Here is a 17,437-nt window from a genome sequence, read left to right as displayed (position 1 = left end):
GTGACATCTTGTGGTTGAGGAAAAAAAGGTCAAATAGGGAATGAATGATCTCTATTGAATGAATGATATAGGAAGACTAGAAAAAATATTTTATTTGTCACTTTGGTGGACTGAGTTGTACATTTTCCATAATGGTTTTCCATCATGGCCATCTTTAGCCAACATTCTTGTTTTATGTTTTAAGTACTAGGACTACATCCAGGGGTGTAGCATCCATTATGATGGCATATAAATGACGTATGATGTTTTAGTTTTTTACTTCTCAAGCGCAAATCTGATAAAACCAAGAAGTTCTAGAAAGTTCTATCTGTCAATCAACCACTGCATTAAAACAAGATTTTTCAACTTTACGGTTTTGTGCATATTTAAAAGGAAATAACCGTCCGATCGGACAATTTTAAAAGCACATACACATGCACAATAGACTAAATAAATGTGATCATTGGACAGACATTTTCTGTGCCCGATATCACTCTCGCTAATTTATTATGCCTTATAGCTTGTGAATGCAACATAGTGCACTATAAAGGGAGCGATTTTAATTTGGTTAGGAATAGGTTAATGATGTGTTGATCTGGAAAATGATTCCAACCGAATAGCTGTGTGTCTATCTTTATTCACCCTCTATTCCTCTATATTCCCTCTATACCTTTGTTCTCAATGGCCTGGTCACCAGAATTATTTGAATGAAGCTGTTTAGCATGCTGAGTATGATGCCAGCCCAATATTCTTTTTCCCTCCCCAAAATACACCCAGACCTCAAAATGCCCTTTACCTGGAAATCAGAAAAAAAAAAAAAACTACAATAAAATAATAATAAAAAACTGAAAAGCTGAGAAAGAGGTAGGCAAACCTAGCGTAAGCAGTCCAATATTTCTGTTACAGTTCACACTCTTTATCAGTTTTTGTAACACTTTCTACATTTTCTAATCATGTGCAATGATTCTGTTACTTTGAGTGGTTAAAGAGATTTTCATGTTTCATTCTAAAATCGATAAATTCTAACATACTGTTTGCAGAACATAATTTATATAGGATCTTACATTTTTTTCATAAAAATTATGACTTAAATTTTGAATAAATCTATAGATGGAAACATTATTGTTCTGTTAATGGCTCCCCTCCTGCATCCGCATTTGCATCTTCCAGCATCTGCTTGTATCGGCTTTTGAAGAATCCAGCCTTGTAATGAAAAATACACAGTAACAGTAAGTAATGTAGATACATGCAAGTATATATTTGTCTGTGTAGGGAGTTGATGGTAAAGTTTGGTTTAATAATTAAAAATTGTATTATGCTGGTGATATTCACACCTTATAAAGGGCTGCTGTGATGAGGGCCAGTAGCAGCAGTCCTCCTATTACCCCACCAATGACCTCTTTTGTCTGATCCACCTCCTCATACACCTCCACTTGGGTATTAATCTACAGAAATGAAAGAATGGATAAGTCTTCAACCATGGTATAAAAAAAAAATACAATAAAAGGCACTGCTGTTTTCACACTTAAAATCATCAAAATACAGGTTTCTTTTTAAATTGAAAATATATTCTCTATAAATGCCTGACCTCATCATCTATAAACAAAGAAACTGCCCTGCTGAAAAGCTGAAGAGCTGCAGTCCAATGATATAGGAATTCTCAGCAGTTAAGTTTGTCCTTATATAACTCTGCATGCTATAAGTGTGACGACATTAAACAAATAATGCAAATGAAAAGACAGAATCTTAAAAGTGTAAAGTGTAATGTAGAGTGTAATTTGTGTGCCACTAGCAGCAAACTGAATTAGAGTTGTTTCCAATCAGGTTCCCCAAACACTTCTACCGCCCCTTAGATTGCCAGTTGGTCACCAGTGAGTGGCTTGTTATTGCACATGTTCTTGTGATATCATCAGCCAGTCAGCCTTGTCAGCGTGTTAGGATGTAATTTTCCTGCAGCTTTAGAGTGATTAGTCAAAAGGTGTTTATGGCTGAGGCGATTGGATTAAAAACCTGTATACAGAAATAGTGCCCATGTGCAAAGATGGAAGCAAGCAGGTTGCACACTCCCTGGGGTCACATGCCAGTTGAGCAACTGGCATTGAGATTAATGGGAATGCAAATGGATAGCTCTTTACAGGTACTGCAGATCTCCATGTGCAGACTGCTCAAACAAATATTAATGTTTTTAAGATCCACAGATCTACATAATTGACAGTCTATAGGAAGTCAACTTACATATGGCTTACTTAATGTTGTCTCTTAACATTTTACTGGCATAGCAGAAAATATTCCAATATTGAAATAATTGCACAAGTCAGTTTTAACCCCTTGTGCTCTGCTGCATATTTTGGTAAAAATTTAAATCTCAATTTACTGCACCGAAATGTAAAAAAAAGAAAAAAGTTTCCAATTATTCCTAAATAATATTGTATATATTTACAATCTTATGATGAACATACAGTTAAAAAAAAAAATTCATCCTATCCTTGCAGGCCTGTTTCAGGCTCTGTTTGCTTCATGTCCCCACAAAAAGTGTTAGCTAATTCCATTAGATGGCAGAAAGAACAAGGTCAAAAACGTTTTTCTCTATCATCTTCTATCACAATAAACAGATCTGAAATGCAGGTGGTGCTCTAATGCAGCTAAGCACTCGCCATGTGCTCGTCCTTAGGCATTCCGTTAATATTGTGATCTCATGCACCTTACCCGCTATTTTGTTGAATATCTCGGTTTTTGAGTGGACTAGAAGCTTAATCTAGGTGCCGTTGGAAACATGAGATCATCAGCTTTGTGATGTATAATATTTCATTATTGGCAATCGAGAATATACTTTGCAATGATTTGTTTTACATGTTTTTTATGCTTGACTGCATATTTTGTTCTGGACATCTGAGACATATCATTGGGTTATTTACACAAGCAAGCTCACAAACACGTAGAAATGTGACGCTTATTTTGACGAAAAATAGCCTAAGATAACAGGCAACAACTGAAAATATGTTTTGGCTGCTTGTGGCTTATACTGCATATCTACATTCCTGAGAAGTAGATATTTTATTTGATGTTTGATGTGACGAGAAGGGTGGCGTGGCTGGGCCGTGATGATGCACGCGTGGCGCTGAGTTGACTGATTAGCAGGAGAGAGATGGGGGGGGGTTGGGGTTTGGATGCCCCTCTCCTCGTCACACATGACTTGTCTATATTAGTGCTATTTGCTAAAACTCATATTCACATTTCTACATTATTACCTCAGGATTGTGCTCAGTTTTGACGCTTAGGTTTCAGGTCTTATCTTGTTATTTTACGAAAGACAAATGTGATGTACAGTAGTTCTTTGAAAAGTTCAGTTTCTAAGCTTTCAAACGGTACCACATATGACCATGTATCCAGGGACTTTTACATTTTAAGCATAAACTTATTACTCACTCCTGCCCACTGGACTAACCAGAGGATCCAGAAAGTTTAAGGGGGCCAATGGTTTTTATACACAGCCAGTCAATCTGGACAGAGATATTACTGTAACTGCAAATGGCTTTTAGGGCTTGTGGCTTGCAAGTCAGAAAAGTTTATTAGCAACAGTTGTCAAGAAGAATAATATCTGTTAAATGCCATGGTTCATTAAACATTGACATGAACCATCACAGAATTACCTGGACAGTTATAGCAGTGTGTTGAGAATCAGTGGAGAAGAAAACATATTTGCTCTTGTCATAATCCAGAGATGCTGTACTGACCAACTGAAAAGTAGCAGCTCTGAGCCCATTCTTAGAGATACAAAAATCATGACCATGATAAAGACTAATTAAGCATATATTTAAAAAGAATTGTAAAAATACTGTTTTTATCTATTAAAATAAATGTACCTGCTCAATCCATCCAGAGCTCACATTTTCAGATATATAATAGAGTTTCCTTTCATTTTTCATGAGATTAACATCACAACTGAACACTTCACATGCTGCAACAGAGCAGTTCTGAAAGAGTGATCAAAAGGGATAGTTCACCAAAAAATTGTAATTCTGTCATCTCGTTACTGACCCATACATTGTACCAAACCTGTTTGACTTTATGAAAATAAACATTACAGTACATGTAAAAGCAAGGGTTAGGGTTTTATATATATTTATATTTATTTTATGGACTCACCACAACATGTTGATTTTTAATAACTTCCATAAAATTGGTGATTACAGGTTGCTCCAACATATTCTTTTTGCAGCCTAAAATCTATAAAAAACAAAACCTGCTATAGTTTCAGTTTTGTTAACATATTTAACAATACATAAAGGTACTATACATTTTACCACAGTGTAAAACAAAAAAAAACCATGATCAGATGGTTGGTTTTTTACCACTTGGCACAGATACTGTATGCAATAGGGAATCATTAAAATAATTTTAATATATCCTCTAAGACAAGAAACAAGGAGACGGATGTACTTGTAAATCTGTATTTGTCCAGATGTTAATATCACCCAGTTTCACTGGCACTCTGATGAAAACTTTGAAAGCTAATTCTCTAAAGTCATTTTCAACCTAAAAGAGAGAAGTGTATAATGTGAGATTTAAAGTTAATTGCATGAAATGTTGTTACAATATAATTCTGCCTCTATAATGAATTTTAATGTGCTAAATGAAATTAAATCTTATTAGAAGATATTACAAGATACTGCAATGAACCAATACCTTTAATATTTGTTGCACTGGTCTCTGAAGATCCTTTTTTCCTGCAGTAAAATTAATGTGGATGCTGGAATTTTCATGCCTTATGATGTAAAACGAAGACAAATAATTGCAGTAGTCAGGATGAACAAAATATAGGTTCAGAAATGTAATAAAAGTGCAGATCACTGACCTAATCAAGGCAATATAGATGGCGTATTTGACACCAATGGTTTTCTCCTTGGATAATTCACTGTTTTCAGAGTGTTTGTCATTCCCACTGTAAGTGACGAAGGGTTTTGTTTAGTTGTTACATTATCACTTTCTGATATGTGAGCAGTCTTCTAGAGCTATAGTTCAAAGGCTGTATTTGTACACTTGCTCTCAAACAACTTCTGGTAATTGTGGCATAAAAAACTTTGGCCAATTAAAAAAGAAAAAAAAAAAGATGCCATACCTTTTGACCGAAGCACTAAATGTCACATTATTTCCAAACATACTTTCTCTATTTATAATGTATGTAATCTCAAACACAGCCTATATTTGGGAAACACCCAGAATGAGAAAGTGAGAGAGAGAGAGAGAGAGAGAGAGAGCGAGAGAAAACATAAAGAGAAAAAAAATATTAAATTTTATTGAAAATACTTTCGTAAGTCTAATTGCATTGAATTTATGTGTACATTGAGCAAATAAGTGTGTGTACATAAATATTTGTGCCATGGGTGTTTTCGCTCACCTGAGCATAGGCTTTAAGGATGGGGCTACTGATGTGGCAAATGGTCTCTCCCAATAAAACCCCTGGCTCACCATCAAGAGACACACACTCCACTCTGCCCTGTGCATATGGAAGATTTTTCATATACTGTATTTTTATATACTAACAAAATTTGTTGTATGCATTATGTATCATAAACTAACAATTACCAACATTTTACAGCATTTATTAATACTGGTTAATGCTAGTTAATAAAAATACAATTGTTCATTGTTAGTTCATGTTAGTTCAAAGTGGATTAACTAATATAACATATACAACTTTTGATTTAAAAATGTTTTACTTAATGGCCACTATTTCAAGAGCATGAGCTGATAAGCGTCAATACAATGCCTTAAGTCTTATGCATAAAGTCAATGGACATGGACAAAAATGTTTTAGTGGCAATGTGCGCTAAGTCTAGGCACAAGTGGGTTTGACGTAATTAGCATGCAAGGTGCTAATCGGGTTCTTTGGAGGTTCTTCTCTGGCACTGTCTCAGACCTACTATAGTCCATTCCCTGTCCCATGTTCAATATAAACAAAGACAGTATATTAATAAGAAGTTGGTAGTGTAACTAGACTATGCAATGAGTTCAAAGAATAGTAATATAGATTTACATTATTTTGCGCATTAACTGCATCCTTATTAAATGGGACATGCTCCTTTTATACAAACAGAAAATGTGGTTCATATGAATGTAGGTTCTATTCAATTACAGAGAACGAAAGTATTATTAATAATTTTCATCTACTGACACACAAATCATGGCTAGTAAACAGTGATTGTTTCGGCACACACTTAATTTCTACCAGTTGACATTAATTTAAAAGCGCCATGTTACTGTCGTAACCTCCATTACCTGACAAGACATTGTGTCAATGTAGTGACACTAGGGGTCGCACTTGAGACCCCCGGACCCCATTCTTTGTGAAAAGGCCAATGAGAATTGGCAAGTGGAATTTGCATGCCACTCCCCCAGACATAAGGGTATAAAATAATCTGGAATGCCACACCATTCAGGTTTTGTGCTGAGGAGCCGAGACAAGGTCCGCCATTTCAGTGGTTAGTACAGTGTTGTGGCAAGAGGGACACAATGTCTCGTTCCCTCCATCAGGGAATGGAGGTTACGATAATAACCATGACTTTCCCCTTCTGTCACTCACTCGTATGTAGTGTAGTGACACTTGGGGCCCCTATAGAAAAACGCCACAACAGCTGAACCGTGTTACGTGAACTGGTGATGTAGGTGCAAGCAGGCTACTGCGTGCGTAATAGCAGGTGCATCAGACTACACGTAACCTTCCCCAATGCCCCAAAAGACGTCATGTAGTTCCCCACATCACTGGGGGGATGTGACGTAACTAGTATGGGAGCAGGCCGCACCAGCCTTTTCACTCTATGAATTCTCTCCACAGTGTAGTAGATTCGGCTGGGGGTTACAGAGGTCTGTGCGCGGGTGCCAGATTGTGCCCCATCCCTGAGAAAGAAGGTCCTTCCTCAGAGGAATCTGACAGGGAGGTGCTGTCATAAGGAGTGTGAGGTCCGAGAACCAAGTCTGGGTTGGCCAGTATGGGGCCACGAGGGTGACTTGTTCCTCGTCCTCCCTGACTTAGCACAGCGTCTGTGCAAGAAGGCTCATTGGGGGGAATGCATATTTGCGCAGCCCCCGGGACAAGCCCTAACCAGGAACCGGCGGCTGCGTGCCTGTTGCACACGGAGCCTCAGCACAGTTTGGAGGCATCTGTGGTGACCACATGTCTAGACACTGCTGCCCGTAGAAATGCAAGGTCTGTCTAAGGGCTGAAAAAGTGCTGGCAGAGAAGCATGATAACTACACTATGTGTGCCCTTCTCCGGACTCAAGTCTGAAGCCGGTGCTGAAGCTGTCTCATATGCATCAACCTGAGCAGCGTGACTGCCACTGAGGAAGCCATATGCCACAGGAGCCTCTGAAAGTGTTTCAGTGGAACTGCTGTCCTCTGCCTGAATGACTTCAGGCAGTTCAGCACCAACTGCTCGTGCTCGCTTGTAAGGTGCACTATCTTTGAGACCGGGTCTAACTCCATGCAGAGAAAAGAGATGCTCTGAACCGGGGAGAGCTTGCTCTTTTCCCAGTTGACCCGAAGCCCTAGATGGCTGAGGTGCCTGAGCACCAAATCTCTGTGCGCACACAGCAACTCTCGAGAGTGTGCTAGAATCAGCCAGTCGTCGAGGTAGTTGAGTATGTGGATGCCCACTACCCTTAACGGGGCAAGATCTGCCTCTGCGACTTTCATGAAGATGCAAGCGGCCAGGGACAGGCCGAAGGGGAGGACCTTGTACTGAAATGCTGGCTAGATGCATGTCAAGATTATGATTCTGTGACAGAGTCTTGAACAGGAGTGTGTGTAAGAACTTGCAGGTCCAAGATTGGGTGCAACCCTCCACCTTTCTTTGGCACGAAGAAGTAAGGGCAGTAGAACCCTTTCCCCATCTTGTCTGGAGGGACAGGCTCTATCGCAACCTTTCGAAGAAGGGTCCTACGGGCTCTGGAGGAGAGCGCCGGGCGATCCTACCAGGTGGTGGCGTTTTACAGGCACAGGAGCATTGCAACTGCCTTATCCACCTGAGGGACCTCCGTGTACCTGTGGACTGCCCCGCTGTCGAAGGTAGTGAGAGTGCACCAACCCTGAAATCTGTTTCGGGCAGAAAAAGGTGCCCTCCACAACCTCGTCAGTTTGTTGTGCACCTCCGGGAAGGGGGTTTATTTCAATAACCAAATTCTTAGAAAAATAGCAAATTGTGCTTTGTGGCACTACATTTACATACAATACACCCACAATTAGCATGCTTACACCCACAGTAGCACAAACACTCCCAACCATGCCCAGTCAGCTTTGCACTGGCACGAAAATAGCACTTACAATTAAGCTCTCAGGAAAATTAGATAAGATGTTTTGCACAGTAAAATTGTTATTAATGTTATTTATTTCAATGGCATTCATACATTTTAAGTGAGCCTTAAGTGTCTAAATAATTTCTGGGGACACTGTAGGTAGTACTGCATATATATGCTATATATTAAATAAATTCTAATCAAATGTAATAATTTTCCAATGTGCCTCCAATGTGTTATTTTCCAAAACTTAGAAAGGGTATTGTAAAAATTTCATTAGAATTTAAATGATATCTTTAATATAATTGTGCCAACATATTAATTTATTTATTTACAAAACTACAATTATATATATATCTATATATATCTAAAAAACATTTTTTAAATTGATGACTTGGACCGAATAATGAAGAATAGCATCCACTAAGTGCCTAACATAGATGGGAACTCCTTCAATACTGTTTAAAAAGCATCCCAAGGTAATACCTCAAGAAGTTGGTTTAGAAAATGACAAGAGTACATTACTGCAAAATCTAGGCACATGGTGGCCACTTTGAAGATGCTAAAATATAACTTAGTTTTGGATGAACTTAGCTGATTAATTTTGGATTTTTTTGTCATAAAATAATTTCTATTATTTCTATTATTCCATAGTTGTGATGACTTTACTATTATTGTAAAATGTGATTTTTATTTTTTTAAATGAATAAGTGACCCTAAACTTTTGAATGGTAGTGTATATACTGTATATTAAGTACAATCATTATTATATCTAGAATTAGTTTAAACATTTCTGCAATCTGGTCTTACCTGTTTAGAGGTGATTCTTCTGTAAGAAAGTCCAAAGGGGTATTTGAGGGTGAAGTCAGTGTTGTACGAGTTTTCTCCTCTGTTCTCCACAAACACTGTCACATTAATCTCTTGCATGATCCCAACCTCTATGTTTGTAGATCTGAATCAGGGGGAAAAAATCTTTAATTGGCATAGTTATTTCGATTAATTCATGATCATAACAATAGTGATACAACCACTGCGTTACTGTTGTAAACCCATTCCCTGATGGAGGGAACGAGACATTGTATCGATGTAGTGACACTAGAGGTCTCTCTTGAGAGCCGCGGTTGCCTCTGAACTTGAGAAAAGGCTAATGAGAAATTGGCGAACAGAATTTGTATGTCTCTCCCCCAGACATACGGAGGAGCCGAGAATAAGGTTCGACCATTACAGCGGTTGGTACAATGTTGTGGCAAGAGGGACACAATGTCCCGTTTCCTCCATCAGGGAACGGGGGTTACAACAGTAACCTAGATGTTCCCCTTCTGTCACTCAATCACTCGATGTTGTACTGATGTAGTGAAACTAGGGGTCCCTATCCAATAAATCCATGGCACTGAACCGTGTTACGTGAACTGCTGATGCAGGTGCAAGCAAGCTGTTTAATGCCAAAGGAGCAGACCGCAACAGGCTGCATGTAACCTTCCCCAATGCTCAATAAGACATCATATACATTTTATGTTCCCGGCATCCCTGAGGGAAGGAACAAGCGACGTGACAAGTATGGGAGCAGGCCGCGCCAGCCGGGGCAGTCAACCCGGTTATATGTCTGATCGAACGTTGTCCTTGTCTGAACGAACTTTGTGAAAATGTATAATAAAAAACTTTTTATGCGTGAGTATCTTGAACTGGAGTCTGTGTAAGACCCGGTTCAGAACTCGCAGGTTCAAGATTGGCCGCAACCCACCGCCTTTCTTGGGTATGATGAAGTGAGGGCTGTAGAAACTTTTTCATCTCACCTGGAGGGACAGGCTCTATCCATCCTTGTATAAAAGGGTTGTGATTTCTGCTCACAGTGTATTGGCATTCTCGCCATGCACTGAGGTTGGGGTGGAGCTGCCTGAGCTTTCACAGCCGCAGGGGAACAGACGGACTACGTGCTCTTGAGCGACATGCAGACATGATGTGTTGAATGGCCTCTGTCTGTTTCTTCACCAACGAAAACCTTTGGGCTGAAGTCCACAGCAGCATTGCCGAATAGGCTGGCTGGTAGACGGGAGCGTTAAGAAAGCGGGCTTTGTCAGTATCCCGCATCTCGACCAGCCAGCAACAGATGTCTTTCCTGGACCACGAGGGTGGCCATCGCCTGTCTGAGGGCCCGTGCTGTGACCTTCGTGGCCCGGAGGTCGAGGTCAGTTGCTGAGTGCAGTACATGGCTGTGAGCAGCGTCCTGACCTGTGGAACCAATCCTTTAACCGTGAGGGAGGGGGAGTTCCGGTCCATCCCAATGCACATGGTGGCCCGGGCAATCATGCCGGACATCTGTGCGTCGGCCTCAGATTGGGCGAGCAGACCCCAAAGTGGCAGCCCAGTTGAGTCCTCAGTGTCAGATGCTACAACGCTCTCCAATGCTATGATATTCTCATCCAGCTCGGGGGGTCCGAAGGAGACATCAGATTGGCCGTGGGGCAAGCCGGTCTCGCATTGGTCCCGGATGGGGACAAACGAGCATGCTGGGGGGTGGGTGGTTCATGGGGATTTACCCGGCGAAACCACGCACGCTGTATTCTCCAGATCGCATTCATTGGCAGTCGCACCGACCTCAATCTCAAAGGAAGACATCGCGCGCTGGGGGCAGCTGAAGTGGCATTCGCTCGGAGGAAGGAAAGCGCGATCGAAACTTTGCAATGTTCATGTTCTCGCAATGAGAACATGAACCATTCATAAACACTGCCTCAGAGTGATTGCAGCCCAGACATGTGAGGCAGCGCCCATGACCGTCAGAAGCGGAGAGATATCTGCCGCATCCAGGAACTACACAAAGGTGGAAAGGCATCTTTAAAAAGACGTTCAACTCCAATGTGTACTCTTTTAGGAAAATACTCTTTGAGAAGTTATATGCTCTTTTAGAAGCGCTGTCGAAGCATCAAGGGGCATACACTGCACTGGCATGCAGAGAAGAGAAAAGCCGCTGGTAAAGCACCATAAGATCCAAGAGCAAAGCTCTGCAGAGGTGAGTGGAACAGAAGCATGAGAAGGTTCCACAATTCGGGCCGGGGATGAAATACAGTCCCCTGTGCCTGAAAAAGAAAGTCCTTCCTGTTCGGAATCGCCCGAGGCGAACCGTCGAGGGGAGAATTTCACTCAGAGAAACATACCCTGTTCGGTCAGCGTGGCGCTATCAGTAGGAGCCAAGACCCTTGCTGGCGCACCTTTGCGAAGACTCCCGGGAGCAGAAAAACCGGGGAAAGAAACGCATACAGACGCATTCTGGGTCATGTATGTGCCTTTACAGCCAGACCCAAGGGGGCTGGGTGACTCGGGGAGAAGCAGAGGAGACATTGCGCTGTTCATAGAGGTGAAGAGGTCCTCTTCTGCCTGGGAAAAATCTCACCCACTACCTCAGGGTGGAGTTTCCACTCCCCCGTCGGTACTGGACGGTAAATCTGCTCGCATATACGGGCATGCAGGGATATAAACTTCCCTGAGTGACAGGAGCTGCCCTGGGCTCAAAGGAGAATTCGACGTGCCAGAAATTCAGCTGACATGAACGTGGATCTCCCTGATGGTTTATTTAAGAGACTACCGCTGTATTGCCCACCTGCACCAAGACATGGTAGCCTCAGGAGGAAGTATTTCAGGGTCAGATATACAGCCATCAACTCGAGACAGTTACTGTGACAACCGAGCTGACGACCCTCCTATTCCCTTTAAGCTGGACGACCACTTAAGGCCGCTACCCAGCCCATCAGGGAGGCGTCTGTTGTTAGCAGCCTGAGACAACGAGACGCACCTAGAGTGGGACCCAAGGTAAGAAACCGGGGTCTGAACCACATAGAAAGGGAACGAATCCTGCGGCGCGTAACCCTTATTAGCCTAGGGGATTTGGCCCTTGGAAGAAACCCCCCTGGCTTTGAGCTACAATAAAAACGGTCTCATGAGCAGAAGGTCCAGAGGGATCAACGTGGACGCAGACACCCTGAGACCTAGTACAACCTTGACCTAGCCTGACTTCACTCAGGGTATTCTTAGTGGACTCCATTCTAGCGGGAGACAGTTGTGCCCGCATTGTGATCGAACTCCATACAGTCCCCCGAAAGACAGTGTTCTGAGTGGGAGAGAGGACGCTTTTCTTGGCGTTGAGCCTCAACCCCAGAGAAACTAGATGAGCTAAGACGATATCCCTGTGCTGAACTGCCAGTTCCTGGAGCTGCGATCAGCCAGTCGTCTATGTAATTCAGAATGCGGATGCCCGGAGTCGCAAAGGAGCCGGGCGCTGCATCATGCATTTGTGAATGTGCAGGCTTACGAGAAGGATCAGCTGGATCTGGGGAGAGAGCGAGCAATAGGGACGGACCCGCTCTCGCTCCTCAGCCAGATATATCGCGAGCCCCATGATGAAAGAGTGGGCGCTGACTCCCGAAGTAAGCTAGGCGAAGCGTAAGCATTTTGCCCGAAGCATATCGCAATCGCGCGCACCTCGCAGAGCAGCATGCTCTTACCCCAGACAAACAAAACAAAACTGATGCGTGTCCCTCTTGGATATAGAGCGGAGGCAGGGAAACACACGTCGTTTGTCTTGACTTTCTGTCATATATATATATATATATATATATATATATATATATATATATAGGAAAGAAAGTTTGACAGGCTTGTGATAGCACACAGCACAGAATGGCTCTGAAGATGAAAAATCTGATGATGCACCGGTGACGCATCTATTTATAGCCACTGCGCCAGGTGCGTCCAATAATTACATCGGCAGAGGCTATAAATTCCAGTCAATGTTCATTGACGTGTTGCATACATATTCACAGCTGGTCACAACTGAGACGTGTTCCTAAGGCGCTCTTCAGCGCAGCATCATAGTGAAGCTTTTTGTAAAGGGAACATCAGCTTGCGAAACACACAACCGCTCGGCTCGAAGAAAAAATCTGAATGAACAGCCTTATTACGCCCTCCTTTATATCCGTATGTCCGGGAGGTACATGCAAATTCTGTTCGCCAATTTCTCATTGGCCTTTTCTCAATTTCAGAGCAACCGAGGCTCTCAATAGAGACCCCTAGTGTTACTACGTTGACACACCGTCGAGTGAGTGACAGAAGGAAATAATTTAACAACAATAAGTCATATTTTGTCATTGTTGCTTTATTTAAATGATTAACTCACCCAGAAGTATTGAAATCCATTCTGATTTCATCCTCACAGAGGTTATCAGTTCCACAGTTTATCTCAAAATCCAACTGTAAAACAAAATTAAATAATTAAACATAAAAAATGGTTAAATGTTAAAATATGTTTTTTTGTTTCCTTGTTATTTCGTAAAAAAAAAAAAAAAAAATCAATACAAAGATACATTACATAAAAAGTAATTTTTAGATTGTTACTTTAATATCGTAAAATCGTACTTCAGTCTCTTAGGTGTTGATGTGAAGACTGTTTATTCATGTAGCATCAGATAAATTAAATTCATCATTAACATTATCCATGGTGCTCTATTTCTTGAAATCTGTTTAAAAATGCAGCAACTTAAGTGCTGGCTAGAACCAAGAAATATGATCTTGTCAACACAATGTTATTTTTGCTACAATGGCTACCTGCTAAAATTTGTATTTATTTAAAAATTATTTGTATTCTTTATTACTTACAAATATTTGAATTGTCTATCTCTACAGTATTTAAGCCACCTTCTATCACGCTATATTCCATCACATTCATACAATCGCTAGATTCTAAACAATGGAATAGTCTTCCTAGCTTAAACTTTGTTTAACTGCAGCATGTCTGTTTTGTGAAATTAATATCTCCCAAACTGACATTCAAAAATCATAATCATTCATATGAATCTACCAAGTAGGTCTATAACACCTGGTAAATGGTATCTAATAATATTTTCTATTTAAATGTTGCTTGTTTCAGTCAAGGTACACAGTTACTTTTACACTTAGAAATCTGCTGAATTTGCTATAACACTGTAAAAATGTAAGTGAAAATCAGCCCATTGTTTAATGAATTAAACAATCTCACTATCATGCAGAAAATCTTGGGCTTTTAAATCCATTAGGATCTCTTTTTCAATGACGATTGCGACAGTGATGACAACTGACTCGTCAGACAACTTGATTTCTGAGAAGGGTATAGCTGCAGGAATTTTTCCAAAAAGGGGCGTGAGCTCCAAATTGCCATTGAAGATAAAAGGAGCCCCTAACCCTTTTGATAACCTTAACTGTGAGTGGAAATGATGCCCCATTTTGGAGATTCCACCCCAATTTGGAGGTATCCGGCCTGCAGCTATACCTACTTGTGATCTCTCGCGCTCTTCGCTTTCAAATTACGTACATAATTTAAAGCGTGATTGCATCACTCAAGGCCAGCTAGAAGGCCTCGACCTGGAAATATCCTAAAATCAACAACAATCAAGAACAAACAAATCAAGCTGATTGGCTGATGAATCTGACAATGTGACATTAGATGCCTTTCCACTTCACTGTTGAGGGATTCTGTATAAAATCTAAAGGCTTAAAGGGTGGAGGTTAGACACGTGCACTGCTTCTGCCAACGAGCTCGGCTTCGGTCACACAATGGGAAATAGCCGTCAAGCTTCACTTGTAAGCAATGAACACATTTTGATTGGAAATATTTTTAGTTTTTCCTCTTCATTTGTAGATGAATTAGGAGTGAAAAGTACTTGAAAATATTTAGGTAAAAAAGGTGAATGAGAATTAAAGAATATATATTTATTAGGCTTGTTAGGCCAGCAGAGAAGGCTTTGCTGATACTGAGATTTCAGCCACTTAACTTATAAAATGGTTATCATGAGTGGGTCATTGATAAGTATTACAAACTTGATTGTCGGGATGTATTATTTACAGGAGGAGGAGGAGGACCACGTTTACATTTAAAAAGGTTAACAATAGAGCGCTTTTGTTATGATTGTAAGGAGAAGGCAGACGGGGGTGTGGATCTAAATGCGGTTTTATTAGCAGCAAAATAACCAGGCAAACACGGCAACAAATGAAACGTCCACAAAGGGAAAATAAAGCCAAAACACGAAAGACATCCAAAGGGGAACAACGGTTGAGGAAACATCCACGGAGGCCAAGGTAACAACGAACAAACATCTATACACAACGTGAGCAAACATTAGCCAACATCAACAAACATCAACGATCGACAAGGGAATGGAGAACAAACAGGGTTTATATACACAGGAGACACGCGCTATATAAATGCAAGGAATTATTATTTATTATTATTATTATGATGATGACAAACGACAATCAGGTGAGCACAATGACACAGGGCTGGCAGTGATGAGGGCCGGGATCATGGGAAGTGTAGTTTTAGACAAAGACAAGTGAAACACAGGGCAGACAACAAGGGAATCGTGACAGCTTTATTTTTCTTCACCACCACAATCAGTCTTCTATCATCCATTGTTGAACAGAAATGAGGAATGTTCTGAATTAACAGACGCCACGGTCTGTCACGTGCATGTGTTTACAAGTGAAAGCTGTGATTTACTGTTTTAAATAATAAACCATATTTCAGACATAATCATATAATAAAAATATTTTTCATTTTTTTCATTTGTTTTTCAGATGTGCTTTAATTCATATAAAGACACACTATAGACTACTAATTTATGCTTATTCTGGTCATTGTGTACTTTTTGGTGTCAAATCACATCCATTTTATCCATAAACAGTGCATGGTCACTTTAATTGAGCGCGAGCAGCTTCAAAAATAGACTTGAAGATCGAAACCCCGCTGCACTGCAGCTCACGCTACGCTCTGATGCGCTGCTGATACTTCCGATGTGAATGCTGTAATCTGTTAACATGGGCACTGGAAACAATACGTTGTACTCATTTGTGATGTGAAACGGGCATTGTGCTGCACAGGTCAGGTCTGCTGGAAACGGAAACACTTCTTATATTCTATAATTTTGCTGGTGGCACTTATTTTTTTCTATTTGTTTCCCTGTCTTAACCTCAAGATACATCTCCTGAGGTTGCCAGAGCCTGCCAGATCCAGCTCTGGACCTGCCTGATGTATGACTCCCACTGTTACGTGTTGCTGAGCAATGACGACTTACTGCAGCCTGTGCCAGCCAGATATCACTTCAGTCTACTACGGTGGACTTAACTGAGGATGAATGCCAACTCCAACTATAAGACATGAGATACTTCACTGGCCACTGCCTGAACCTTAGACTCTGGATGGACTTTACTGTGATTAACTGCCATTAGCTTCCGGTTGGACTGCGGTGAACCTCACTGACCTCTGCTTGCATGACCTTGATCAAAGGATATACTACACTCTTTAAATGGTATATAAACAATAAATAAATTGCCAACTAAAGCTGTCATCAGCAAAATAACAAAGGACAATGGATCTGTATGCACTTCCTCATCACATCAGAATGACTTCAAAGACTTTTTCATTTATCTTACAGTTCATACTAAATATTTTTGTTTAAACATAGGCCCTTAACTCTTTCTCAGTTTATCTATTTTAAGCCATGACTTGTACTACACATACATAATTATATTGTCTATATATTTAGCCTGCTCACTAGGGGTGTAAATAATAAAACAAATATGTATTTATTTATTTATTTTAAGCCACAATTTGCAACTACTGTTAACTGCCTCAAAAAAGTATTTGGAAATTTTGATTTTAAAATAAAAATGAAAGTGAGTGGGACCAGGAAAGGACCTCGAGCCTTGACTCAAACTCAGGTTCGAAGTTCAGCGCACTGCACACTAGGGTACAGCTGAGACGGGTATTTGGGCATTAAAACCGCACTGCAAAATGTATGAATACCATTACATTAAAAATAATATATCACATTTTTTTTGCATTTATTTATAAGAAAGATTGCACAAGATATATGAGATGGCTTCCAATATAAAGCAAAAAAAATATATTTTTTATATATAATTCTTACATTGTGATCTGAAGTGTTTTTTATCTCTGGCAGGAGTATTGGCCTCAAGTCTTCCATTTTTGTAGATGGAAGTCCTTCAAATATGAAAGTTAACTGATTGGACAACGGGTTCAGGGAATCTTCTGAACAAGCCTGATTGAGACAAGAAAATAAATTATATTTATTTCGCTAAAATTAGGATTCTACATTTTTATTGGCACATTTTATTGGCCA

The 17,437-nt window shown here is 40.6% G+C and overlaps 1 protein-coding gene across 1 annotated transcript in view; it reads right to left on the bottom strand.

The window, feature by feature from the left end:
* Positions 1–331: 331 nt before the first annotated feature.
* The window catches only part of itgam.2 (integrin, alpha M (complement component 3 receptor 3 subunit), tandem duplicate 2), a 42,255-nt gene continuing 25,149 nt past the window's right edge, over positions 332–17,437 (bottom strand). The window contains exons 19-31 of the mRNA XM_052102882.1: positions 17,225–17,356; positions 13,441–13,514; positions 9,084–9,225; positions 5,378–5,476; positions 5,099–5,178; positions 4,835–4,921; positions 4,666–4,744; positions 4,420–4,515; positions 4,126–4,206; positions 3,843–3,953; positions 3,630–3,743; positions 1,314–1,424; positions 332–1,182 (exon numbers count right to left, since the gene is read on the bottom strand). Coding sequence (XP_051958842.1) covers positions 1,099–1,182; positions 1,314–1,424; positions 3,630–3,743; positions 3,843–3,953; positions 4,126–4,206; positions 4,420–4,515; positions 4,666–4,744; positions 4,835–4,921; positions 5,099–5,178; positions 5,378–5,476; positions 9,084–9,225; positions 13,441–13,514; positions 17,225–17,356 — 1,290 coding nt within the window. The 3' untranslated portion in view covers positions 332–1,098. The remainder of the gene's footprint in view (positions 1,183–1,313; positions 1,425–3,629; positions 3,744–3,842; positions 3,954–4,125; positions 4,207–4,419; positions 4,516–4,665; positions 4,745–4,834; positions 4,922–5,098; positions 5,179–5,377; positions 5,477–9,083; positions 9,226–13,440; positions 13,515–17,224; positions 17,357–17,437) is intronic.

This window comes from Xyrauchen texanus, chromosome 33 (assembly GCF_025860055.1).
Source record: "Xyrauchen texanus isolate HMW12.3.18 chromosome 33, RBS_HiC_50CHRs, whole genome shotgun sequence".
Lineage (NCBI taxonomy): Eukaryota > Metazoa > Chordata > Actinopteri > Cypriniformes > Catostomidae > Xyrauchen > Xyrauchen texanus.
This window is presented reverse-complemented; position numbering and strand designations above follow the sequence as displayed.